This window comes from Numenius arquata, chromosome 13 (assembly GCF_964106895.1).
Source record: "Numenius arquata chromosome 13, bNumArq3.hap1.1, whole genome shotgun sequence".
Lineage (NCBI taxonomy): Eukaryota > Metazoa > Chordata > Aves > Charadriiformes > Scolopacidae > Numenius > Numenius arquata.
This window is the reverse complement of record NC_133588.1, coordinates 19,320,725-19,348,709: the sequence shown is the minus strand read 5'-3', so window position 1 is coordinate 19,348,709 and position 27,985 is coordinate 19,320,725. Positions and strand designations below refer to the sequence as shown.

The 27,985-nt window shown below is 39.8% G+C and overlaps 1 protein-coding gene across 1 annotated transcript; it reads left to right on the top strand.

Annotated features, from left to right (window-relative positions):
- Positions 1-8: 8 nt before the first annotated feature.
- Positions 9-26,896, top strand: CMTM4 (CKLF like MARVEL transmembrane domain containing 4). Its single transcript, XM_074158150.1, has 4 exons — positions 9-194; positions 17,255-17,431; positions 25,316-25,414; positions 26,723-26,896. The coding sequence occupies exons 1-4, from the start codon at positions 9-11 to the stop codon at positions 26,894-26,896; spliced, it is 636 nt and encodes a 211-aa protein (XP_074014251.1).
- Positions 26,897-27,985: the final 1,089 nt, after the last annotated feature.

Below are 27,985 nucleotides of genomic sequence, written 5' to 3'. Positions count from 1 at the left end.
CCGGCGCCATGAGGAACGGCGATGACCTGGAGGGCTTCGACGGAGAGGCGTCCAGCACCTCTATGATCTCGGGGGCCAGCAGTCCCTACCAGCCCACCACCGAGCCCGTCAGCCAGCGCCGCGGGCTGGGCGGCCTCCGCTGCGACCTGGACTACCTGCGGGGCACCTTCGGCAGGATCAAGCTGGCCGAGGTGGTAGGTACCGCCGGCGGGGAGCGAGCCGGAGGGAGACCCCCCTCATCCCCATCCCGGCGGGAGTCCTTTCCCCGCGGCGGGGAGCGGGGCAGGCCCCGGCGGCGAGGTGCGGGCGTACCTGCGGGCGCGGCGCCTTGGCGGCCGCCCAACCGTCCTCCATTTCAGGCGGCCGGGAGGAGCGCCGGTGTCACCCGGCGCTGAGGAGAGCCGTCACCGCCGCGGGGAGCCGGGGGGTCCTGTCAGCCCCGGGCCGCCCCGGCGGTGGGGTTTCGGGTGGCCGGGGCTCGTCCGGGCTCGGTGCCCTCAGGTGGTGTGCCCGGCCCGGCCTCCATTACGGCGGGTTGTGGAGGGCGTTGGGCTTCGGTGATTTACCTCAGCGTCGCGCCTGTGCCCGCCGAGCGCCGCGGCGTTAGAAACCCCACCTCTGCGGGCTTTGTATAGGTTTAAAAAAAAATAAGGGCAGCTTCTCGGTACATAAATACTTCAATTTAAGTGTTAAACGTTCTCTTTGGTGGACTTACCGCGGAGAGGCCTGGGAGAGCGGTGTGGCTGGAGGCGGGCAGCGGACCGGACCCGAGGGGGGCTGTGAGGGGCCTGGCGGGGGCGGGCGGCCGTGAGGTGAAGTGGGTCCAGGTCATGGTCCCTCGGCGAGAGCCGCTCCATGAGGGGGTCCACCGCGATCCTGGCTGTGAGGTGAGGCGTGTGTCCTGGTCCTGTGTCCCTCGGCGAGAGCGACGCCGTGGGGGGGACCACCTGAGGTGCCCAGGTGAGGAGCTCAGGCCTGGGCTCTCCCCGGCGGGTGCCCACACAGTGTCCGCTGACGGGCTGGACTGAAACAGGCTGAAGTTCTCTTAAATACGCAGAGTAAAAAAAAAGAAACCCAGAGAAAAACAAACCCCCAAACCCACTTTTTTTCCAATTCTGAAATAAAATGTAAGCTGTGTTTGTTCGCGTGCTCTGAACAGCTAAACTACGTGGTTTGATGGAGTCCGTACAAGGCTTAGAGCATGGTGACAGCTAAATATGTAATAACACCTAAGTGTTTTGTCAGTTTTCCTGTTGATGATGCTGATGTTCGTCTCCCTCTGATCCACTTTCAAGGTCAATTTTGATACGAATATTTTTAAATTAACAAAGGTGTTTTCCAGGATATTTTAAAATAGGTGTTTTATGAAAACGGCAGTAAGCTTGAAAAAAGTGTTTGAGTGGTTTCTTACAGCGTACTGCATATTGTTTTCCCATAATGGGTGCGTTCTTTGAGGACTGTGATGGCAGGAACACTTTAATATTTCATATATATACAACTTCAGCATTTAAAACCACTGCTGGTTAGTGCAAGACAAAGCTTGCACGTACAGGTTTCATGTAAACCACATTCAAAGTGCCCTAGGTTCAACAGTGACATGAGTTTATAGAGGACTGCAGTGATGATTCTATGATCTTCTTTTACAAATGCACGGTAAAATCCAGGGTTTGGAAGTGCGGTTTGTTTTCTTCTCATCTCCTCGGTCTAGGAGAGAATCTGTGGTCTGCGAGTGGTAGCAGCGAGTGTGTTACCTGAGTAGTGTAACAACAGGGAATAGCTGTATTTGTATTTTGTGTTTTCAGGACTCAAGCCAAAGAGTCTGTCATCGCTGCACAACATCTACCTGTCTTTGAGCTGTTAAAAACTGTCCGTGTGTTAGAAATCCTGGGGTGGTGCTTCCTAATAACACTGAAATAATCTGCCCTCGGGATTTTTGTTTCTGTTGCTACTGCCGATCCTTTCTGTAGTACGCTAATAACTGTGGCAAGTCATGTTAAAAGCTTGTAATTAAAATGAGTGATTACTGATCATGAGTAAGTGAATTCTCTGTTATTAAGCTCTGGTTTGCTTGGAACAAGTTCCAAAGTTACATGGCGTGCACCTCATTTTTTTTAAGTCTTTTAAAGAAAGATGTGCTAGAGTTACAGATACAGGAGTCTTCTTGCACAGTACATCCTTCGGAAGATGGATGTGTGCAGATTAGTATCTTCAGGGGAACTGAGCAATGTTTTGTGCCTTTTTAATAATGATCTGACTTATTACGCATGATTCCTACACAGTGTGTGAATCCAGTGGGTCAGAAGTTTACAAGAAATTAAATTAGCTAGTATGGGGTGGAAGCCTACGTACCATCTCGCCATGTTTAGTTTCTGCAGAACTGTACTCAAAAGAAGCTCTAATTCATGGTAATGACTGGTAGAGCAGACTAAATTTGCAAACTGATGGACAACTGAGCAGTTTTGGAAAAGAAAGAAAAGAGAGAACATATTCTACATGCACTTAATTTGCTTATTTGCCAAGTGTAATTATTTTAATTATAATGTATAATAATACATTTTAGGTCCTCCAGTACTCCTGTAAAGGTATCAGAGTCTATACTGTAGAACTCTAGCTCTTAAAAATGAGGAGAAACTCTCTTTATTGCACACAAGAAAACTTAAAAAGACAAGTATTGGTTAAGATAAAAAGTGTCTAAAGATATTCTCTTTAAAAGAATGCTACAGGAAAGATTACAGTGCGTGTGCTTCATTTGGCATCAGGATTTGTCTTAAAATACATGTATGATTGGCAGACAAAAGTATCAGCTCAAAACAAACATTGCCATTTGTTCTAATCTTCAGTTGGAGGACTTTCCACAAATTAGTTCCTAGTGCTGCGTATGAAGGATAACTGTTGGGTTTTGTGGTTTATATGGCTCTTCCTCCAAATGCCCATTCTTGTCAAAAGCAGAAGGAACAGGGAATGGGGGAAAAAACACAAGTGTCTGGAAGTAGGTGATTGTAGGGCTCTATTTTTTTGTTGTAGATTTGTCTTTGTTGATTCAAAATATTGCTATAGGAGTTGTTAGAAGATGGAAAGCAGTATGACATTTTAGGCATATGGAGTAATTTAAGTGCTGCCAGAAGGAAGAATAGTTTTAACTCACATTTATTAATATTTCAAGAGAATATGCCCTAAAGTGCCCTTTAAAGGGGCACTGACATGATGGGTTATGATGGTGATCCATGTATAGCATTGCGCAGCTATTTCCGAGTCTTATTTTGACTTTCTTTCCTTTGACTCCTGGAAAAGGTTGAATAGCATTATGGTTATTTGTTAATTTTAAATTGGGTATGCAAACTAAGAAAACTATATTTTACTATTTAGGGCTTCTTATTAATATCCAAGGCTAAATTGAAGAGTTGTGTGGTACATATGGCTGCCTGCTAATGGACAGTAATATTCAATATGAAGAATAATGAGGAAGTAATAAAAAGGACCCATGTGGAACAGCTTAGTATTGAGCTGATTTTCCTCTTTTTCTTCGAAGTTTTATTGTTAGGTAGGTAAGCTTTTCAGAAAGTAGCTCTTCTGCCTGTGTCTTAACTGTTCTTTTGAAATAGTTCTGTGTGTGTTTATTTGGATCTGTGAGGAAACATCTGCTGTAACTGGGGCTGTGAGCCTCTGTTAGAGAAGGAGCTGGAAGGAAGGTGGCAAGTGCTGGACCATGGCAGGAGAGGAGTGTTCAGGGCTATAGGGGTGGCCGAGACACCTGAGGGGTGTCCTCAGGCAGGTGGGAAGGGAAAGGAATGAGGGGGAAGACTTAAAGTCATACAGAGCTCTCATGTTTGGTTTTGTGCCTTTTTTTTTTTTTTAAATAAGGGTTTGAACTTGACATGGGAGTCGGGGAGAAGCCAGTGCAGTTGTGTACTAACCAAAGAAATGCTCTTCCTTTGGGGAAGTTGAAATCTAGGTGGAAATTGTCTCAGCTGACTTCCCAGCATTTAGATGGAGCAGTACCTTGCCGTACGGCAGATGTGAGATATTAGATAGCTGTTCTCGGAGACCAGAGCAGAAAAGCTCTTTAGAGTTTATTTTCATTACTCTCTGGCATGGTTTAACGTTTCTCATGCTTTTGGGGGCTTTAATACTTCCCATGGAGATTATTGTACAGTAATCAAACAGATATCCCTGGAAAACTTTCCTGTGGACATCCTCAAATGATTTGTTTCATTTCAGTATTTCTTCCCCGTTCCCTTGAATTTCTGAAGGAGTCTCCTTTTTCTGTGTGTGCTTGCTGAAGAAAGGTGTTTCCTATGAGAGGAATCATTGCTGCCATCCAAAAGAGCCAGGGTGGTTAGCAGGCACCACCTCTTTGCTGGGAAATTGTTTCACTTTAGATGAGATTGCCTGCTCCCCCCTTTATTTTTCTCTTCAGCTTTTCTAAATGCATTATTATTATTTTTTTGGTTGTTATAATTCTGCACCTACAAGGATCTTTCTACCATTAAAGTTGGGTGTAGACATGTATTTCCCACTGAAATTCCCAGGGGGAATCATGACTGCCTGTTGTCTGCTGCTGGGTTTCTTTGGGAACCGTAGCTCCGGGTGGGCTGCTCACTAGAGGAGTTATGAGGAGACCAGGCAGGACCCTGGTGGGAGCCTCGTTGGTCCTGCTGGGTTTTCACAGGCACTTGATTTAAAGTAACATATCCTGCCTTTAACAGCTGTGACAGTTGATGTGAAAAGTTGTGTCTGGCCAGTTCTTGTGATATTGCTGGTGGTTGGGAATGGTTTAGCTGGAGTGGTAAGATCAGAGGAACCTTCTGATGGAAGTAGCAGGTGTCAGAAGACCCTTAGCCCATGCTGTCCTAAAAGAGGATGGCATTTGTGGTGGTTAGTGATGGCCTCTGTGACTCGGACAGCCCTAGACTTTCTTTTCCTCATCTCTCTGTTCCAAATGCTACAAAAATCCATCAGAGACTGCTTTTAGAGAAGATAATACTTCTGCTTGGGAGGTCTCTGAGCTACAAGTTGCTGATGAGTGCGCTGGGAAGTATCACTGCATGCTCGCTCTCCTCTTGTTCTCTATAGCATATGCTATTGCCTGTCAGTGGAGGCAAGATTTTGAGCTAAATGAAATCTGGTGGGAATAGCAGTTCATATGTTCACAATTTTTAGAATAAAAAGTTCCATCTTCATTGGTGGAGAGTAGCTGAACATTGGAAAAAGTTTTTTTGTGGCTTACTGTCATTGTGCATTTCCAGATCCAGAAACTGGTTAAGGCCAGGGCTACGGTAAAATTCTTTGCTATCGAGATATATTACAGTGAAGAAACACAAAATTCAACAAGCCTATAATAGATGCCAACATGGGTAATAAGACTATTGAGAATTCTCGTTGTTAATTAATTAAAAAAATTAGAGTAATAACACTTATGTTCCAAGGAGTGGGCTAATTGCTATTAGAATCCGTTAGAAAACTATTGTGAGGTGTTCAGTAATCTCGTATTTAAATATCACTGTCACCTTGTTAACTAGTTGGCCACTGAATGCAATGTGAATAAATTGAGATTTCTTTCACGTTGGTTATTGTGAAGTTTGGTTTTGTGTAAATGGGTTGTTAACTAAGCTACAGACAATGAGACTGTCCCTCATACAGGGCTGGGGTAATGGTTTCTCAGGAGGCACAACCCGAACAGAAGGTCACCTTACAGGTGTCGTACCAGTGCCTGTCACGGGGCACTCTCCAAGCCTCTGCTGGAGATATCTCTTCTGTTACCTCCTGGGATTGCATTGGTAATTTATAGTCATTCTGGGGTTAACTGCGTTATTCTCTTCTAATTTCCAAACAATAAATGTGCGTTTATGTAAGAAATCCTTGTGACTTTGTGTGTTGTATATTGAGCTTTGATTCTCAGTGGTATTTGTAGCTGCTTGTTCAGAAGATGTTAACTGTGACAGTGGATACTGGTCATCTTTGGCATTTGGTCTTAAAAGACGACTGTTATATCATATTAAAAGGATCAAATTTCTAATACACAAATATGCTTAGAAATCCTCTTTAGGGAAACGATATCTCTTCAGCGTCTCTGAAACTTGATTTCTCTTTGGAAAGATTTCTTTTTAAAGGTCTGCATTGCCGTGTGATGATATTTTTATACTGACATTTACCATAGAAGGAAGAATGATGAGATAACTGTTTAGCTTTGCTTTTTATTGTTTCTGCGTGCAACTAAAGACAAGACTGCTTGGCTTCCCACCAAAAGGTGAATGGCTTTGGGTCTCTTCCATGGTGTCTCTGCATTACCATCTGGCCAGGGCATGGTGTCCTGCTGTCAGTAAACTCCAAATTCCTGTTACAAATCTCTCTCTAAGCTGGTGGGTAGTTTTAAATTCTGCTTTCAGAAGGAATTTCTATGATCTCTGCAATAAGTAGGCACTATTTTTTCCTCCCATTATGAACCAGTGTAATAGTAATAGATACACTGTTGTAGTTACAGGTGCTACAGTAAGAAGTGTAGTTCTAATGGCATTATTATTTGGGAAGCTGCCGCCTTTTCATGTAAACTTTCTGCTTCAATCAACAATGTCTTTTGTTGATGAGCCTCCCTAGTGATTTAATTATCTTGAGATAAGAAGACAAGGAGAAGGACTAGATATTTAAGAGGTGGTGTTTTTCTTGTAACATAACGTCACATTTCTGATGTGAGTTAATGCATCACTTTGTCAAATCTGCTTGCACGCTTTTTGATAGTTGTCATCCTGTGCTCAAAATTGCCTTTTGGAAATACCTGCCTTGCTTTTAGACCTCAACAAATAATTTTGTACTGAAATTTTGTATATGAGGAGGACTAGGGGCACAAGGAATAGACATCTGAACAGTGGGTCAATTGCAGTTACTCCATAGTGGTGGTAGTTGTTACTTCTAAATTAGAGCTGGATTTAAAAAAAATAAAATAAAAAAAAATCTGATTTTTTGTAAAAAATGAAGTCACCTAGTTCTCAGGTGATTTGTGTAGTCAGTTGCTCCCAAAACGTGGAAGTAGTGTTTAGTTTTCTCTGGTACTTTTACTGTCAACTCTCCAGAATATGGGAGGAGGAAAGCAAAAGCTGGGTAACATCAGCCTGATAGAGAATAGGTGTAAGAGCAAACAACCACGAGTAGAGGACAGATGGGTCAGAACCGTTACTAACCATGGGCAGCAGATCTGGGAGCTGGTGTAGCACTCGCCCACGCTGGGAAGCCCAACAGCATGACTCAAATAATGCAGTCTATACAGTGAGGGGTCTCAAGCGTTGTTTGATTTAGGAGATGTCCAGGGTGAAACCTGTACTCATGCTGCACTATGTCCCTAGAACTCCATGCTGCCTGAAATGTGGCTTCAGGTAAGCTGAGTGACTGCTTATGTTTTAATCTCACTGTGTGCAAATTTAAACTAGGAACTATAACTGAGTATCGCGTCTCTGACTTGTATTTAATGAATTGTAATTAAGGCTCTGGTATTTAATGCCTTAGCTTTTGGAAGAATATGGTGCGTTTTTACCCAAACAAGTATCTTCAGTGTTGTCTACAGTTAAACTTTTTTTAGTATGTAACTTGATATTCAGGTGCTGGTGCTTGAATAATGTCCTGTTGAAGATGCTTCTTTAAATTTTCTCTAGCTTATATCTGCATTCACAAAGTGTTCAGCTTATGAGTGAGCTGAACTTGTTCCTCGTAGTTCCCTTTATTACAGCACAGCTTAAAACCGCAGCAACTGTGGGCCGGGTATGTAGAAATACATCCTGTGCTTGGATCTGGAGTTGCATATGGTGATGCTTCTGCTGTAACTTCCACTTCAGATAAATATGGTTATTTTCAAATGCTATAAATCTGCCAGTGATACAGCACTACTCCTAACAGTTGTGGCATTTTTTTTGTGAAATCATTTTATGAATCAACTACAAGCATTTCCATATTAGTCATTTTCTGTACCTTGGTACTTTTAAAAATTAAATGTTCACGCAAGAAAGCAACAAGCACAGCTGTGAATATTATGAAATACTTAAGTTCTCCAAGTCTTTAATAACCTTCAGTAACTTTTGACTTTTTTCCTGCTAGGAACTGATATTGACACTTGAATATTTTGAATAAGTTAATTAGTTGTTTGATCATATACCCTTCTAAAAGAAACTAATTGTTGCACTTAATGCTTAGTAACTTTTGATCTAATGTAGATGAAACCTTTTATTAAACATTGGGATCTCTTGATTTTATATGATTATCACTTGCTTTTCTATGATTATCACTTAGTAACATTTTTAAAGTGTTTTGGAAAAATATATAGGATAGTGTCCTAAGTATTTGGGATGTTCGCTCTTTAGTTTGTGGTGGCAGGACAGTAGGAGCGGTGACTGAGAAGGCGAAGGCATTTGTTGCCAGAGTCTTAAGGCTTTTGTGTTGTTAACAACGTTTTATAGTCCCGTGTTTGCAGCCTGTCAAGTTTGTTTGCAGTCTTTGGGCAGATCTGTTCCCGAGTTATAAAATCAGGAGTAGGTGGATCTGCAGTTACGCAATGAGTTTGTGGGCTCTTTTCTATTTTGGACGAGATGCTACTGTATAATGCTTCTGAGACAGTCAAAACTGCAAGACGGGCTGAAGGTTTCATGCATTCCCCAGTACAGCTGGCAGTGCTCTTTAATGTTCTGGCCTACATCTATTTTTTTAATGTTCTGTTTTACCAGTATGTCTAGACTCTTTTTGCCTTTTAAGGCATGGCATCTAAGGGGGCCTTCAGATTGCGATCTTGGGAACGTTGGGATTGCAAGGACATTTTGCACCATTTCCTTTAAACAAAAATAACCTCCAAAAACTTTGGTGGATTCCTCAGGACTACTTTAAGTTCTTGGTTGTTTTCTCATTAAAATTCCTTTCTTGTTTTAGTATTTGTGGGATGCTTGATGTTTACTCATAATTGAGATTAAATGAGGTTTTAAAGGATACAGACCGATTCTGATAGTCTTAAAATAGAACTTTCACTTTTTAAAGTAGCCTAACAGGCTAGTTAAACAGGAGACGGCACAGATCAAATACTTGACAAATTTTATGAGTACACCTTCACTTCTTAAACCCAACTAATTTATCCTACTGTTTGTTACAGATTTACAGTACTGTGTTTTAATATTGTGACCAGCCAGGTTTCCAACACAGGTCGGCCTGTGAATGTGAATTGGAACATGAAGCCAGGTCAAAAGTGTTGATTTTTTTTTTTTTTTTTTAAGAGCTGAGAAGTCTCAAAAGTGACGCAATAGCCACTTTTTTCCACTTTGTTTAAAAATCATACAAACAGAGTCTCAGTAACTTGCTGTGTCCCAGCAGAGCGTGTGTGTTTGTACCATACAGAACACGTGTGTGCAGCCTGGAGACAAAAATAGGGTAACTGCATTTATCTATCTTGTTTAAATAGCAAAGATATGATGAGTTCTTAGAGCTTGGCTTGATAGAAAATACTGGGAAATGGACTGGAGAGGATACTGTACCCTTGCTGGAAGACGGGATGGGGAGTTGGAGAATGTACTGAGAGGTACGTCTCCTGGACATTCACGGTTGAGCATCCTGCACAGTTGTTATTAACAAATAAATGCTGATAGAAAACTAGTGACTTGTAGTGACACTATTAAATTAGTCTTTAAACCAAGAATTACTGATGATTTTTAAGGAGGCTAATCTGTATTTTCCCCTACCTTGGGGCAGGTGAGGGTTACTAAAGTTTCTTGAACTCAGCTGTTTTTTCTCCTCATTTTGTTTCTTTAGTCAGTTCTTACTCTGTGTAAAATGGGACTAATGGAAATATATTTTATTCTCCCCCCTCCCACTTTTCTGCCCCCATTTTGTGCAGCTGGCAGTGGCTGAGGAAGATGCAGAGGACTACATGTATACAAAATTACATTTAGTGCAGTACTGGAGGAAAGTGTGATATTTTTCTGACCTATTTTTACCTAGCATGTGCAAGAACATGAAACGCAAATGCAAGTCAAATTGTGATAAAATTAGACTTGAAGAAACTTTTTTGAGAGATGGCTGTAAAAAGCTATGCTTGCAGATGTCTGTCAAAATGAGTATGAGACAACTAATGGGAAAATTAAGCCTCGAATATCAGGAAATGGTGAGAAGGAGGGGGGAACCCTATCTCCTATAATTTACTATTTTATGTCTACTTGCTGAGGCCATTGGCACAATTCAGTGTACTATAGATACAGAATAAGCCTTTCCATTTATGAGTTGTTCATTTTGCTGCATTGCGTAGGAATTAAGTGGTTAATGCAGCATATAAATGGGAAAGTTAGAAATGTCTAACTCGGTACATGTTGGGGTTTTGTTTGTTATTGTCTTGCAGGACCTGTTGCTTATTAAAATATTTTGAATTATGAGACAGATGAATTGTAGTTTCTAGGGACTGGAGGCACAGGTTCCTGTGTAAAGAAATCAGTGGGAGAAACTGGTTATGTTTTGCATGTTTTATTTGCCTTTGTTTAAAGTGTGGCGCTCTATGATCTTCAAATGAGTGTTCCTATAGGATGGGGTTGCCACAAAACTATTGATGGGCTTTCGTTTATGGGATGGGTGGTGTGGTACACTCCTTTTTTGTCTGTCTGAAAGGTATGTTTGAAATTCTTCAGGTTTCTAGAAAGAAATGTGATATGCCTAAACCAAATACTTCCTCTCCATGTGCCTTGGCTTCAGATTCTGGTCAGTGGCTCTTTCGATCATCTGCTTGGTTGGATAAAAACTGAAATACACCTAAATCAGAGTAGTTTGGGTTTTTTTTTGGTTTGTTTTGTTATAAAGATGGTTGTGTTTTGGTTGGATGGGAGTAAATAAGAGACACTCGCAGTCAGGTCTGCAAAGGAGGCGAAGTAGGGATGAGCAACTCATGGACAATAGAAATGTAACATGAAAAAAACCTTAAATTATTCAGCAGTAACAGGAAGAACTAGGCATGTTTTTTTCTTTAGAAAAATCCCCAAACATAAAATACTTTCATACTGTAAAGCATTATTTGTTTAATGATATTTGAACTGGACTTGGTTTTGCATTTATCTAGCAGATAAGAATGTTGAGTAGGTGTGGTCAAGCAATAAGCAAAACACTGCGCTAATGCATAGTTAGCAGGAAAGAAATTACTACTTCATGTCTGCAGCTTTTTTTTCCACTCTATGAGTAATCTCACTTTTAAAACTGAAGCGTTTCTGTTTTAGCCAGTTGAGAATCTCTTCTGTTCAAAGGTGAAGTTAATTATTTTGTTCAAGTTCAAAATCCAGTTAATTATTTCATTTAGAATAAATGTTAGTTTTGATGTACCTCATGTTTCAAAACAACCAGCATTGTATTGTTAACTCTGAGTGTTGATTACCCTCGTTCTTAAATGTGACCCTTTCTCATACTACGCCATCAAAATCTTTCTGGCCTCAGAAATATGTTCTGTATTTAGAATTGGTCTTTTGCCTAAGTTGAGAAAAGGGAAGTCAGCAGTAGCTGAATCTTTCAAGGATTATAGAAAACTGCTGGAGGTGGCAAACGATCAGCTGATTTCATAAAGATTCCACATTATCTAATGTGCTGAAGTCTTGCCGTGTTGTATCCAAAAGTGAACTAAGAAATACTGAGAACTTAAGGATGGCAGCCTCATGTAAAACCCTAAAGGTGCAATGAAAAGCTTAAATTTAAATATTTTGCTATTATTTCTATTGTCACCACCAAAACCAAATGAGAGTTGAATTCAGAGGTCTGGTTGAGTTTCTCTGGATTTGTTCAATGTTGTAGCTTGTGCCATAAGCTCATAATTTAGTTTATCCAGGGTGCTGAATCACTGGGGCTTCTTAAGCTTCTCTCTCCGGTAAGTGTAGTTTTCCTAAATTTTCTATCCTGTAAGGAAAGTTCAATACTCATTTGTGATTTAAGGCTCCTTGCAGTCCAATTACCAGAGTTAATAACACGTTTCTTTTAGTCTTAAGGATAGAGAGTAGGAACAGGCGGGAAATCAGTCATTCTCCTGCGTAGGGTAAAAGATGGTTTCCTGCTGGAGAAGCAGGACTGCGTTTAAGCCATATGATCCCAAGCATTCGTATCTGTGCCAGCTGTTTTAGATGTGGGAAGTGCATGTGCTTTGCAGGGAATGAGACCCACTTGGTTTCATACATTAAGTTGGGACTGCTGGGCCGAGTAAATGAGAACAATAAATCTCCATTTTAATTCAAGAAAGTTTAATGTCTTCAGATACTTTAAGTGGTGTAAAAGCAATTTATTTCTTCTCTATTTTGTGCATATGTATTGTGCCATACCATTAATTTAAACAGTCTGGATGTAAAAATGTCTTGGTAGTGTGACATTCTTACTAAAATTCTGTGGGTATTTTTCAGGCAGAAAAAATGCTGACCATTTTGTGGTTTTTTGGAAATCATGCGTAATTATGTCATTTAACCACACAATAAGGCTTTCTGTGGTAACGTTTTAGATAAACAGGAAAACTCATTTTTTACTTTGTTTTCATTGCAGAACTGTCTTTTTTATTTTTAGTGCAAAGTTGTTTGATTATTTTCTTCAAAAATAAAACACAACATGTTCTGACAGGAAAAATACACCATTAGCAACCTCCTAAAAGCTCTCTTTGAGCGTCGGTGCCTGTCGTAGCACATTTTCTCCATTTTGGGAAAATACAGCGTGTTATGTCTGACGTGCCGGTGTTGCCAAGAAAGTGATGTAAATGTAAGCCATTTGCATAGCCCAAAGGCAGATGATTTCTTCATTAAGGGCCCTTCTCCAGGGGAATTTACAGGGAAGTTGAGATGAATGCAGAAATGGTAGGAGGCTAATGTGCCTGAATTAAAGGCCGTTGGATCCCAGCGTAGAGGCTCTCTTTCAGGAATTAAATGGCCCGAAATTGTGGTCACCTCATCCCCTTCCAGTGAGGGGCTGCTTGGCTCTGAATAGAGCCTTTATGTGCGGGAGGGTCCAGTGCTCTGTGACAGCAGTGCCTAAATGTCCCATGCTAGAACAATGGATTTGCCAGTTTATTATAGACATAAAGCAGAAAAAAGTCATTATTGGGAAATACATCTCATTCTTAATCCTCCTCTTGGAAATTTTTTCCTTCTGCCTTTGTATTACATGGTGGTGGGAGATGAGGGATGGAGGGCGGGGGGTGGGTTTGCTCCATCACAGTTAGAGCCCTTCTTCAAGAAAAAGATGCCTCTGCATGGACCTGAGCATCCAGTAGAGTTCGCAGAGGTTTCCACAGTGGCTGAGTTGCATCTCGACACAATATCTACTGAACTTCCTTCAAGAGGAGTGGAAGTAGAAGGGAAACCAAAAGCAACTGTTAAAAAAGAGAAAGTAATCAAAGAGAGTTATACAAATGTTAGAGCATTAGGGATTAGGGTAGAATAGAAAACTCCCCAAAGTGCTCAGTGAAGAGAGAACCAGCTGAAAAGGTTTGTTTCGTCCATCAGAGGAAACTTTCTCAATTGACTCTGCCCAGGAAAGCTGTAGCTGTGTCATTTGTGGGAGAGAGTAATAATTCATGCAAGAGGAGATCTCCACCACGTTCAGCTTCTCATTTCCCTCAGTAAACCAACCTTGGAACTTCTGCTTGTGGAAAAACTTTCCAGGGCGGGCAGGAGGGTCTTCATTCTTCCTTCCTCCCTCTTCCCAAGAGAGTGTGAGGATCACATCACTTGGCTTTATGGCCGTGTCAAACAACTCATATTCTGGGTGGCAAAACTGTGTTAATTCACTACCTAATTTATATAGCCTGCCTCATAAATTAGCCATTTCATACATTTAAAAATGCAGAGAAAAGGAAGCATTTTTCTTACAATGTTAATGCTTTTTTTTTTGTGGGTTTTTTTTTTTTTTTGTTGTTTGTTTGTTTTGTTTAAATGAACTTGATCGCTGGATGAAGCGTGGCCTTTGGCAAAGCTGCTTTGGCTCATCTTGCGGGATATACACAACACTTAAGTGATATAGCTGGCTAACTCACGGGTTTGATTCTATAGTGTATTTCACTTTCATTTCATGTGTTCAGAGTAGTTTGCTTTTTTATTAGAAATAAAATTAGGTTCTTCTCTGAGTGGAATGGCCAGTGAAAGCGGCACTCGTGTGTTTTTATAGAAGATTCACATTACTTGTAGTTAATTAGAAGGATGCTTCTGGCAAGTTTGTAAGTGTGTAGGAGGACAAGATTACCCTGATGTTTCGAAGAGAAAATATTTCTTATTAAAGACTGAGATTTTTATTGTGTTTACGAAAAGGGAAGTTTCTGTGGGAGGATAGCTTTTTCTGATGTGGTGATTCATTTGGATTTTATTTTTTGTCATAGCATTCATCGTGAGACGAATAATGGGCAGTTAACAGGAAGGCATTGTCTGTAGCACTGGTAGGATGGGTAATCTTTGAGAAGGGTTAAATACATTTTTATTGCAGGAAAAAAATAACGTATTTAGTTGGAATCTTACTTGAAGTACAAAAGTGTTACAGATAAATTACAAATAAATCATAAACGGAAGCAATTGAGGTTTGCTCCCAATCTTTCTGATAAATGAGTAGAGTTGGGCTGCCCCAACCCAGGCCGCTGTGCGCTGCTGCTGCTGTCCCTTAAACTGTGGCTCAGCTTCAGCTCTACGCGCATTTGAGATGCTTTGGGTTAAGTCAAACCTAAGTGTACACAACCAACACTTTTTTTTCTTGCAAGGGTGTGTTGCAGATAAGTGTCTTTTATAATTTATTCAGGGATAAAATGAAATCTTGAGATAGAATTGCTCTGAAGTTCATTAATTATTAATTCTGAGCTTGGGAGTGTATAAGTAACGTGCGATGATTAGAGTTCATTGCTTCAAGTGCCTCTTCAGTACATAATTTATTTCTAATCTTGTATGCAAGAAACTCTTTCATCTTTTTTGAGCTCTGACTGCTGAGATGGGTACGTCAGCTCTGCAGAAGCAGTGCTGGCTGGTGTGAGAGGAGCCAGTGTGAGATTATCAGCCCAGTGTAAGGATTGACTTGCCCAAGTTTCTGGCTCCTTCAGCCTAACGTTGGTGGCACAATTCAGAGCTATTCATATTTTTAGAAAATGAATCTAATACTGTTTGGACCTGTACTACGGTATTTCTAGAGAATATCGCAAAGCCATTTCTTTGAAAAGAATAAAAATTTTAGAACTGTCATAATATATCAAAAATAGTGGCAAGAACAATAGAGAGTTTATAATATTGGAACATATAACAGTTAAAAATTTTGCCAGCTGACATTTAGCATTAATACTTGATATTGATCCTGCTTGAAACAACTTAAGATTATGTTTTTCGGATCTCCTTTTTTACGTTGTGTTCAGTGTCGTCTTCAGTTGTGAGGCTTGTGTTCACAGAAGAGGTGGACTTCATTGCATGCTAGTACTGTAACATGAAGCTGTGTTCCAGACAGTATTTTTTTTGTGTGTGTCATTGCTGAAATTATAGCTTGACTTGGATTCTGGTTTTCTGACTATTCCGTTTCATTGCATATTCTTTCTTTTTTTCCAAAGCTATTCAGTGTAAATTTCAGTATTCTGAAGTTAAGTGTTTAGTCACTCGGTATCCATTCAGAATTTGTTTGATGTGAATTGGCCTGCTCTGTTAGCTGGCAAAAATCGGTATGGCACATGCTCTCCTAAAGAGAGCGTTCTAAGTGAAGGATGAGAGATGTTTTTTGATTAAAAAGGTTTTGCTTTGTCTTAATCCATTTTTAAACTTAAATTAGCTACTGTATTCTGAAGTATTTGGCAAACAAAGCATGTGGGGTATTGTCCTTTCCTTAGAATTATGGCTGATGTTAGTGACAAATATGGTAGCTTCTTTCAAAATGCTTTTTCTTCGTTTTTCTAGTTTTGCTGTAGGAGGCAAAGACAGCTTAATGGATGAAGCATAAAAAGTGCTGGAAGAAAGCGTATCTGCAAAACATTATTGAAGTTGGCAAAGAAGGATTTAGCAGAAACTGATTTGTATTGTGGCTTCTGTCAGTCTCTTAAACTTATGTTTTCTGTGTGCAAAACCTTCAAATGATGGAGTATTTAGCTCTGGGGAGGCTATCTCCCCAAGTTCTTCCTCAAATTGAAGTGACTTACTACGGTCTCATTAGAATTTTGTGGCAGAGCAAGAAAGTGAATTTTTTCTGAAAAATGTAAGTGGGTGGGTGGGGGGGCTGTTGTCTTGAAAACCAAAGCAAAACACTCTTACGGCCTTCCTTGCTCGCCATGAAAAATTAAAAAAACCAACCAAACCAAAATAAAACTGTCCATGCAACTGTTTTTTCTTCTACCAGTTATATTTAAAGAGGAATTAGCTTGAAACATAGACTTAAGTTGTATACTCTTATCTAATGGTATCTAAGTGGTAGCTATCAGTGGTAGCTAATACTGGTGTATGGTTATTTATGTATTTTAGTTTTGTCCATTGGGCATATTTTGTTAGAAATGTATTGAGGTTCACTGTTTTATCCTAACTAGTAAATTAAACTGTTGTCTTGCGATAGTCTGCATTTGTGTTAACTCTACCAAGATAACTTCTGCATTCAGTGTGCCTAACCATTATCCCAGTTAGATGTATGTGTTCTCAGCACCAGGGGCGTCATCTTCATCTATTAGCTGCTTGTTTTATTGTCTTACTAGTGAGAGAATGATAAAACATGGTTTTATATGAAATGCAGATTACTGATGATAAAAAACATGAAAAAGGCAGGCATTTTTGGAGGCTGGTAGAGATCCTGAATCTATTTGGTTTTGAATTGATTTATATCTTGAGATGGTAGTGAATTTTAAACAATACCTTTATTGAAATCACACTATATTAATACTATATAATCAAGCTTGAGGTTGGCCCAGTAGATGAATGCATTCCATCTTCAAGTTTTGGAATGGCTTATCATGGGTGAAAAATGAAATAAAATGCTTGAGATGCCATTTGCATATGAAGCCAGTGGCCTGAAGGGGTTTCATGCCTTTCTGGGTGTATCGGTCATTTTCATGTTAGACTCCTTGTAATTTTGCTAAAATATACTTTGTTCAACAGGAGATATCCAGAAAGTCTTGCATTAATTTGTCTTTGTTTTTGCTCTTTGGACAGTGCCCTGTTACAAACTAAAATCACACATTCCTGAGTGTAAACTGATCATGTTCCCAATGGAAATTTCAGGAATACTTGTGGCTATTTTCAAAATGTGGAAATCTATTTATATTTTTTTTTCCACTTGTTTTTCTTCCTAGGTTTTGGCACTGATTGCATTCATCTGCATAGAGACCATCATGGAATGCTCCCCTTGCGAAGGCCTTTATTTCTTTGAGTTTGTGAGCTGCAGCGCATTGGTGGTTACTGGAGTTCTGTTGCTTATGTTCAGTCTAAACCTTCACATGAGAATACCGCAGATCAACTGGAATCTTACTGTAAGTTCATACAAATCCTCACTCTCTTAAAAATAGCAGCAAATCTGTTTTAAAGTTTGGTCTTTGAACTCGCTTTCTGCTTAAGATTGTGTATGAGTGTTCTCTATGCCGAGTAAAGTATACATTATACTTGTATTTATTTGGAGTACTAACGGCAGAATGAGCTTTGAAATGTAGCAAGATTAAACTACATTAAATAGAACTAAAATTGTTCTCTGGTAGATTCCCTTTGGAGGGAAAAACTTCCTACTAATGCCAGTAATTACTGTTTGTGGATGGAGTGGATAAAAATGCAGCCTGTAGTTACTTAACTTTGACATATGCTGTATTTACAGTAGCTCGTTGTTCTCTCTTAAGCTGTTTTTTATATTAGGACAGCCGTGCTACATATATTTTCTTACTTAGATTAATACAATCATCATGCAGCAATGTAAAAAATTATGTGCTTTCTGTGAAAATCAGGTGCTCTGATTTGCTTACACACGTAACTATTAAACATTGACTGGCAATGCTTAATGTGTTCTCAAATATGAGGAGTTTTGGGAAGAGAACTGCTGGCAGAGCACATTCCTTTTGTACAAGTCTCCATTTCCAAGCTGTATTTTGAGTTAAACTTTCAGATTGGGTTGCATAAACACAGGTCACAAAATGAACATGTTTGTCACTCCAGCAAAAGAGCTGTCAGCTTCAAGGATCCTATTTATACCAAGTTTTTTAGACAGTACAGATACATATGTGCTTATGCTGTGTTTTATTTTATAACAGCAAGTTTGTAAGTACTGTTGGAGACCAATCCCAGAGGTTTCTATGTGATTTTTTTTGGTTTGTTTTTAAAGTAATTTATGAATGTTGCAAAGTGCACATTTTCAGTAACTGTTTATAAGCCTGAAGGACTTGTCTAAAATGAGACTGGAATGTGGAATTAGAGGATCCTTTGTGCCCTGGGGATGCACCATCTATTGAGGAACTCTTTCTAAGGGTACTTGGTAGATTAGAGGGACTGAGAACTGTGGCTGGTAGTTGTAGGTGGGGGAGATCCAGGTGGCTTGCAAAACAAAACAATGGAACCACTGGAATGTCACTGGTTTGTTCTGGCCTTTGCTCCTTTCTGCCAGTATTGTCACTGCTGATCTTCATGGCAAGCTGAAAAGCAGTGGCTGTCACTGCTGATCTTCATGGCAAGCTGAAAAGCAGTGGCTGTCACTGCTGATCTTCATGGCAAGCTGAAGAGCAGTGGCTGCAGAGGGCGGTCTCTTTCTGGTCTGTTCTGTTGCCAACTTGGTTGGTAAAGGAGCATCACAACAGCCTGACAGCTGATAACAGCAATGGAAAACTGTCTTTTTATGCTGCACAGTTATTTATGTGCTAGTAGAGTGTACAGGAGCATGATAACGAGTGTGTAAGTGCTAGAGTGCCACACAAAATACATGATGGTTTTGCTGGTGTGATGTGAGTGGTTTCACTGTGAATACTAGATCCAGCTTGTGTTCCTATGGCAGATTACTTTGCCAAAGTTTGTAGGAAATTTAAGAATGTAGAGTAGTGGCAGATGTGTTTTTGGCTTATTTTGGCATTTGATTCTTAACAATTTAGATATATATTCATACATTATTTGCCTCTTTCAATATTTAGTACTTCCCTGTGTTTTGGTGGTTATTTTGATGATTTTGCAGTCTCTATGTGACACAGTTATCACAGGAGTTGCTTTCTGAGTAACAGACTTTCACACTCCTGAATGCTGTAGGAGGAAGTCACTCCTGCTTATACATAAATTAATATACATGCTTTAAAAAAAATACATATGACTTTATAATGGGTATTTCCCTTGTGAAAAGTCTCAAATTTTGCTTTTAGAAGCTGTGTGAGGAGAAGAGGCTGTTAGTGTATTTAGAAGAATTTCATAGTCTTAAATTTAGGAAGAAGTTTTTCTTTAAACACAGTGCTCACACAAACTTCCTAGAAAAACCATTTGCTTTCAAATGATCCTATATATTAGAAAGTACCAGGCCATCAACTGCCACTGGCCAACACAGAATTGTCTCCTTTAGTGCTTGATTAAAATTGGATTTCTTTCTGATGCATTGTGGCTATTGTCTGATGTCCACTATCCCTGATTGGGATGAAAATGTGGATCAATATATACTAGCAACTAACAAAAACACAGATTTACTACATAGTTTTTTGATATATATTTTTAGTCACTTGTGGAAAAGAGCTTTGTTTTGATCCTATTTAGAGACATGCCAACCATTTTCTCATTTTCCTGAGGTAAATGTGAAAGAACCCGGAAGATGGTGAGGCCAAAATTGGGCGTATTGGAAAGGGGCAGGTCTGTTACAGCAGATGAAAGAACAGATAATTATTTGTCTGTGTTGTGCAGCACTATCAATATTATGCAAAAATGCAAAAGCTGGGGAACGTGTCAGTGGAAATTTCCATTTCCCTTATGCTTCACAGCTCAAAGGGAGCCTATTCTGCAAGGAGACTTTGAAGGGGAATAGGGGAATGGAGAGCACCCCACAGCAGAGATCCTGCTGAACTGATCAGCTGCCGCTTTGAAGTGTTTATTTTGCTACAATTTTGTGTTTGGCTAAATTAGCCTTTTTTCAAATTCATTATTTGTGTGTCATGATCTACAGGAAGAGCTTGAGGTCTTGCAGCCAAACCGTGTAGATGACATGGCCCTCTAGAAGTAGGCACAGGGTTGGACAAAGTGTTGGTAGTAATTTTGGGGTTCTGGTGAATTTTCCTGTGGTTTGCCAGGCTTTCTGACACTGGCTGTCACTGCAAGGTGGATACACCCTGATGCTGCAGTACCTTTTTTTTTCAGGGCTGAGAACTGAGATGACTTGGGGAGGGGGAGAACTGATGGCAAACAGCTGAGAAGATTGGAATTTGACAGTATCTCTTGGATGAGAATTTGTATGATGAGACAAATCCAAGTCATTACAGATGTAAATCATGGCATAATTAGCCAGTAGAATGGACTATTTGTGTCTGTGTGTAGCAAAAATAGATTTTGACCATGGATTTCTTTTTTTAAACATCCACTGGAGCTCTGGTAGAGTATTTTGTATGTGCTCAGTTCTGAATACAGAGTTTTCCAGCCCAGAGCAGCCTCAAACATAAGAGACAGAACTGAGCACAGCACAAACTAATTAGAGTTCTGCCTGGCTTATTAGCCTGGCCTCAGTCCCAGGGAAGCGCTGCTATGGGGAGGGAGCTCAGGGAGTCAGGTGTGTCCCTTTGAAGATGCAGATCAGTGGTTGTATTTTGTGCTGCCTGAACACTTATTTCATCATCTTTGCAGGGTTGGGTTTTTTTTTTTTTCCAGTTGTTGCAGAGATGAAGCCTTGTGTGCGAGCAACTGACACTGAAGTACTTGGGAGGAAATTTGATGTGGTGCCAGAATGACAAACTGTCTTATTTCTAACCTTGGCTCTGATGAGTGCAGTTACAAAGCTGTAGTTCAAAGGCCCTCACGGGGCAATCTTGATTTCTTTTTTTTAATTTTTTTTTTCCCTTTCTGTTTGGAAAAAAAGTCTTGGTTTTCTTTGGCTTGCTTAGCTGTTGAATGAGAAATTAAGTAAGTCATCCTTAGCTTTTATGTTTACTGCTGTCAAAATAACAATGCCTATTAAGGATAAAAATGAATATTTTATAAAATTGTCAGAATTAATTTCCTCCGGATTAGTGCTCTTCGTGGGCAGTTCTCATTTGGTGCAGCATAGTGTAAACAATGCTGCATTATTCTGTAAGAAATACAAGCACAAGTTTTAAATACAAGAAATACTACATGGTTTTATAGCTGTTTCTAGTAGGGCCTGTTGTTTTTTGATGGTAACTGCTGGTCCTGTCTGCGTGCAGAACTGCTTATTGGGAAAACAAGCTGGGAAAGCAGTGAGGAGCAGCCAAGAGAGAACTGAGAGGGAAATAGGCAGGTGATATTCAAAAACCCAGATGAAATGGGGATCGTAGAAACGTTCCTTCAGGATCAGAGCCAACTCCTGGTGATGTACCAAACTGGAGGACTAAACAGCAGCTTTTGAAGCTGATGTCCCTTGCAGCTTTCAGGAGTTAATTGTGGGAGTTTTCAGATCTGTTAAGTGACCTCTCATAGCACCAGTTCAGCTTCTCCATCCTCATTCATCCAGGAATTATACCTGCCCAGACCCTTAAAAAACAAAGACTGTAGGATTCTGTCCACTTTTCTTTCCTAGAGTTTCCCACCTTTACAGCAGAATCAGCAGAACAAAAACCTCACCCCATCTATTTTAGTATAAAGTGCTGTTTTGGCATACATTCATCTTCATCCCCAAGTTAAGATGCCTCCTCTGAGCGGGACAGATAACTGGTGGTGGCAGTAACAAATACATGTCCTTGGATAGTCTCCTTTGGACTAATAGGACCGTTGGTGACTGAACAGAATGACTTTCGAATAACTAGCAAGTCGATCTTTCATTTTTAAATCGCTTTGGAAAGGAGGAAGGGAGCAGCAGCAGCCTAGAGTGGATTTGACTCAGCTCATAGATTTTGTTCTCTGTTATGGATGGCAGCTTTGTACAGTATTTTATGGCACAGCGTTCTGTCTCATGAGGTTGCTGTAATTTCAGCAGAAATTCTTCTATCTGTGTGATGTGGTTTTTACTTTGTCTATAAATATAATAGCAAGAACTTCAGCTACAACATGGCCAGATTTGAAACGGCTCATCTTTTTTCAATTAGTTTATTCTTTTTATTGTCACGATTATTCATTTTCTCTTACGTGGAAAAAAAAGCTACATTTTTTTAGGGTGTGTCCTTTACTGCTTGAATTCTTGCTGTAGTTCATTCTCTTTTGTTTCTGCTCTGACTTTTTCCAAAACTGGTGTATTTTTTTCTTTTGTCTTTCTGCTCTAAGTAGGAGGTGCTCCTTTTTTTTGTATTAAAAACTTCCACCAATATTTGCATCTGTGATTACCATTGTATGACAGTGTTATTGATAAGTGTCACTGCTTCTTAAGCTCCAAACAATCTGATCTGTAGCTATGAAAGATTGTATTATTTTTAGCTTTTTCAGAAACCAGCCTTACTGTATCTATGTGAATCAATTATGAATTGCATTAAAAGGTTTTCACCTAAACAGGCAAAATGCAATTGCAGAAATGAATAAATTGGTGGCTCAAGATGGAATCAAGTCTTTTAATTTGAAATGTTTGATTCTTTGCAAGGAGAAATTTGATATTCTTTGTAAAGAGTACAATAAAATAAAAGATCTAGCTGTCTTGCTTATACTAGTCTCCTTTGGCAAGGTGATCAAGCTGTCAGATCCAAAAAGTCAGAGATCAGCAGGATTCATTAATAAGCCCATCTGACCCCATAAATCATAGAGCATTATGTATCATCCACTTAGTCTTTAAGTATGGTATTAAGGAAGTACAAAATGTGTCTGAAAAAACATGATCTGGAATATAAGAAATAAAAAGGTGGAATATTAAACACATCTTCGGTTGTTTGTTATGATGGTTAGCTCCCTTAAAATAAGCTTGCTTTATTTTGAATATGACTTGTTTTAACTTTGCAGCTCCTAAGTTTGTTATACTATTAATTTTGTGCTTTTGTATGCTAAACTTTTAAAACAACTAGTGTTTTTTGATTATTTGAACACTGGAGTCTTCATGTACAGAGCTCTTTTTAAGATTCAAAGCACTTTAGGTTCTTTGATTCATACTGTGAGAAATTCTCTCTTCCTTTCAAATAACTTCTGTGGCTCTTCTCTGTGCCCTGTCCAATTTTTTCAACATACTTTTAAAAATGTGGATACCGGAACAGGATGCAGCGTTCCAGTGTCCCTTGTAAAGGTAAGATCACCACCTTTCACCTATCGTGTCCATATGTCCAAAGGAATGTATAAGTGCTTTTTCTCCCTTTTTTTGTGTCATGGCATCACATGTTGAGGTGCTTACCTACTGTAATTGCTAAGTTTTTCTGAGATATTTCTTCTAGGATTTTGTCTTCATTCTGTAGGTCATTCCTATAGGTGGCAAATGTGCTCTGGTAGTAAAATACACAACTCGACCTTGGGTTGAACTGATTCTTTTATTTATTTTTTAATTAATCAAGAGCATAGCTGCTCTCTCCTCAGTATTTAGTTTCAGCATTCTTGATGGCATATATATATGTTTACTCTAGAGACTTGATGAGAATGGTGAATACTGTTGGATCTGGTCTCTGTTGTCACATTGTCATATTACAGTGAGACTTTCCCTCTAGTGAAAAAAAGGTTTGTGCAGATGAGAACCACAGCTCTTGTTGGCAGCCCTGGAAGCACAGTTTGAGCTACTAAACTCGGAGTTGGAGAGGAGGGTACTTGGAGAAATTATGAAATGCCATTTATTTTCTAATACGTCTATTTCATAATTTATCTCTGCAAGGCAAGAAATGATATAATTAAAATTGCAATAACTATTTTAATAAAAATCCAATGTTGTTTGTTGCTGTAAGTACTGGATAACACATATCTCAGTGAGCTTGAATGGAGATTTAAAGTATTTCTCTAATTATACACTGGCAGGTGAAAAGTTGGTAAGAGTTTGAGACCCACCATTTGCTAACTACTTCTTCTTGCAACACTTTACAAGATGTACTTTGGGGGGGCGGCAGGGGGCAGCCCAAAAATATTAAATGATGCTTGTAGTAGGTGGAGGAGCAGGAATAGGAAGTGAGCCTGACTTCCATGTGAAAGAAAAGAGTCAAGTAGAACAAATTTGTCCTTGAATTCTCATTAAAGAGTGATGATGAGATTTTTTTAATGGTGGGAGTTGGCATGTTTAGTGCATTTTATTTTTTTAACTCAAAACTGTAAGTTGTGTAGCAAAGTTGTGTACAGGTTTTCTTTCCAAAACTTTTGGCTCTGATAGTATTTACCTGCTGTTTCCTGCATCTCTGTAATGTACGTACAGGGCAGTGTACATATATATCAAATGTTTTAAAAAATTGTAAAAGATGCCCTAAGTAACATACTGCACAGTTAGTCCCTAATGAATCTAGCATTTTGTTTCTTCTATTATTTTAAAGTCTCAACTCTTGAATTTTTCCAAGCCTCAAGTCTTGTATTAATGTAATTATTCTTGTGCTAATAGCTGCCATTCAGAATTCTTACTTCTGTTCCCATGATACATTAATGACCCTGCTTTTTGTAAGGTACGGCAGTGAAATCATCTCAGCACTGAGTGACACGCAGTGTGTGTATAACTGAATTGCCCGGTGCCTGTCATTTTCCTGTACCTTGAGCAAAGTGAGAATTTTCTGTGAATGTAGGTGTCCCTGGGGTGTTGCTGTGCATATGTTCTAAAAGGTCAGCTTGAAACATCAATTTTATGCAATAAATATGTAAAAATCTGTGTGTTCTCACAATATGGGCAGCTGTTACAGAAATAGCATAGGATGTGCAGTTTTCTACAATAAATGCCACAAAGAATTTGTAGTAAAATTGATGACTGTTGTCTGGGCAGCGCATGGGGCGCTTGGGATGTGAAAGAGAAAAAGGAGTTCCTGGAGTGCTGAAGCTGGATATCCAGGTTGCTTCAGCATCAGTGAGGTAGAACAGCTTAACTTGCTGGTTGTGCTGACAGTACTTTTCTAACAAACCCAGCAGAAATCGAAGTAGTGCGTCCGGAACCTGGGCTGGTGCTGTATGTGTATATGCAGTTCACAGAATAATGTGCGTTCATGCTACGTTTGCTGGGTAATAATCTTTGCCTTCTTTTGTATAAGTGACAAACTGTATGGAAAGTGGGAAAGTATTCCTCTAGTTCTTGTTCTAACCTTCTTCTATTTCACTGCTTCTAATCAAAGCAAGCAAAGAATCATTGTTTAGTAATGCTAATGAATTTATTTTTTTAGGATCTGGTCAACACTGGACTCAGCACTTTCTTCTTTTTCATTGCCTCTGTAGTACTTGCTGCTTTAAACCATAAAACTGGAGCAGAAATTGCTGCTGTGGTAAGAATTTGAACTTCTTTATATATTCCTCTTATCTTCTATTAAAACTAAGAATAAATTTTTCCTCATGTTCATTGAATACTCCTGTTGCCTTTGCCATCGCGATTTACTTCTAGTTTTACAGTTAGCTATATGCTAATTCTGATTTAAAATCATTTACATCTTTTGAGTTCCTGGTCTTAGGGCAGGAACAACCAGAAGAATGACCTGCAGCCTTGCTCCTTTCTCTGTAGCTAGCTTAGATGCTGCTGCTGCTCTATATTACAAGACTACGGAAAAGATAGAGCCAAAAATTCACAAGAATCACAGAATGATATGGGGTTGGAAGGGACCTCTGGAGATCTAGTCCAACCACCCGCCAAAGCAGGGTCACCCAGAGCAGGTTGCACAGGAATGTGTCCAGTCGGGTTTTGAATGTCTCCAGAGAAGGAGACCCTACCACCTCTCTGGGCGGCCTGTTCAAGGCTCTGCCACCCTCACAGGAAAGAAGTTCCTTCTTGTGTTTAGATGGAACTTCTTATGTTCCAGTTTGTGCCCGTTAATCTCTTGTCCTATCCCTGGGCACCACTGAAAAAGACCAGCTCCATCCTCTTGACACCCACCCTTTAAGTATTTGTAGGCATTGATCAGATCTGCCCCCCCTCAGTCTTCTCTTCTCCAGACTAAAAAGACCCAAGTCCCTCAGCCTTTCCTCATAAGAGAGATGTTCTAGGCCCCTAGAAATTAGGGCTGTTTACACATAGTTTGCTGAGTTATTCTTGTTCACTACAGATCATTTTTGTTCTGTGGAGTGAGTAGAACTTTACTTGGAGATTATAAATCTAGGACAGTAAGCTCAAGCAAATTAATTTTGTGCTTGAGCTGGCAACTTTTTAAAATAAAGATAAAACATTCTAGACATGGAAAATCACACAACAGTTGAAGCATGTAGGAAGAACTGGAAATGAGCTCCTTCTCCAGGCTGAGGGTCTGGACCGGTCATCTCTTCTCTTGTCATTCACTATTCTGTGCAGCCCGAGGAACGAGCTGTTGGATGAAGAGCTCTATTCTTCTTCACAAGAGGTTCTTCCATTGAAGTTGCATTGCAGGATTTCATTGTCATGTTTGTAGACAGAGAACTTTGTTTTCTGGGATCATTAGTCTTAATCGCTTTTGCAGATTGAAGAAGGAAAACATCAATTTTACAGGCCATGATGATTTGTCAGTGCAAATGAAGTAGAAAACTGAGTTTCTGAGGAATTTATTGTGAAACTACTATTGTTCTTGTTTTCAAAAATTGTCTTTGACAATTCTTTCTACTTCTTGTAGATATTTGGTTTCTTGGCAATGGCAGTGTATGCTGTGAACACATATTTAGCTATTAAAAAGTGGCGAATGAACAGCAGACAACAAAGTAGTCGGCAGACGAGTGACTACATACGTGCTCGGACAGAATCCAGAGAAGTAGATCATCACCCTGAGATCCAGCGTCTGGATGCGTGAAAGCAACGTTCAAATGGGACTGCAAAGGGAAAAGAAGAAGTGCTTAACTCCCTCGTGGAATTAAAGGGTTTTTTTCTTTATTTAGGGAAGAAAAGGAAGATCAGATGGTGGCAAAGAGTGCCCAGCCCTGCATACGTGCAGAGGTGCATTGAGTCAGAAGCTGTTGTCATGAAGGCAGTAAATATTGGTCATTCAAAAGCAGGATCAGTTTAAGACGTCCACATATATATACGTATATTATATATCTTATATAATATATAACATATATATGTTTTGCAGTATGTTACTGTTTTGGATTAACTGCACAGTACTTTCCTTCCCTTTCCCAAGTGCAAGCTCTGAATATACATGTTCTGCCACTGTTTCTTTGTCTGTCGTAAACACTAAGACCAGCACTACATTGCTAGGGTTAATATAAGAAAGAAATCCACCAAAAGTAAATTTAAGTACATGCGAAAAAGGAAGTGAGGGGCAAACAGCAATAACTTTAGCCATGTGTCCTGTCCAGCAAACCCTCTGTATCCATCCTCATGCAGCCTCGGCAGTGCGGCTCGGTTCTCAGCTGCAAGATCTCCTGCAGTTTCACTGTTGGGGCACTTGCAGGGCTGAAATGGGCAACAACTGCACAGTTTTGGTGGCTGGATGTAGCCGTGAGGTGGTTACCCTCTGGGCTACTCTGAAATTGCCATATTCAGTTCAAGCATGGCCCGGACCAGATCTGAACCTGTGCAAAGTCAGCACGTTTGCTGAATGGTCACCATAACACATCAAATGCAAGTACAAGGGTTTTCTGCTAAAGTTGGGATACATTCTTTTTTCATTCCAAAATGGCAAAAGAAAGGTGCTTGGGAGGCAGGGTGGGGAAAAGAGTTGAGGGGCACAGTAGGGAAAGAAGGGGTTGTCATCCAGTCGACTTGCATTCCAGTCACGGCTTTTTTTCTTTTGGTGGTTGTTGTTGTTTTTGTTTTTTTTTTTTTTTCTCCCTTTTCTTTTTTTGTAAGGTTCAACCTTTCTGAGAAGCCTTGGGTAAGCAAGAACTAGCAAAAAATTATGATGTGCTTATAAAAATGTTTCTAAAGTTGCAACGTT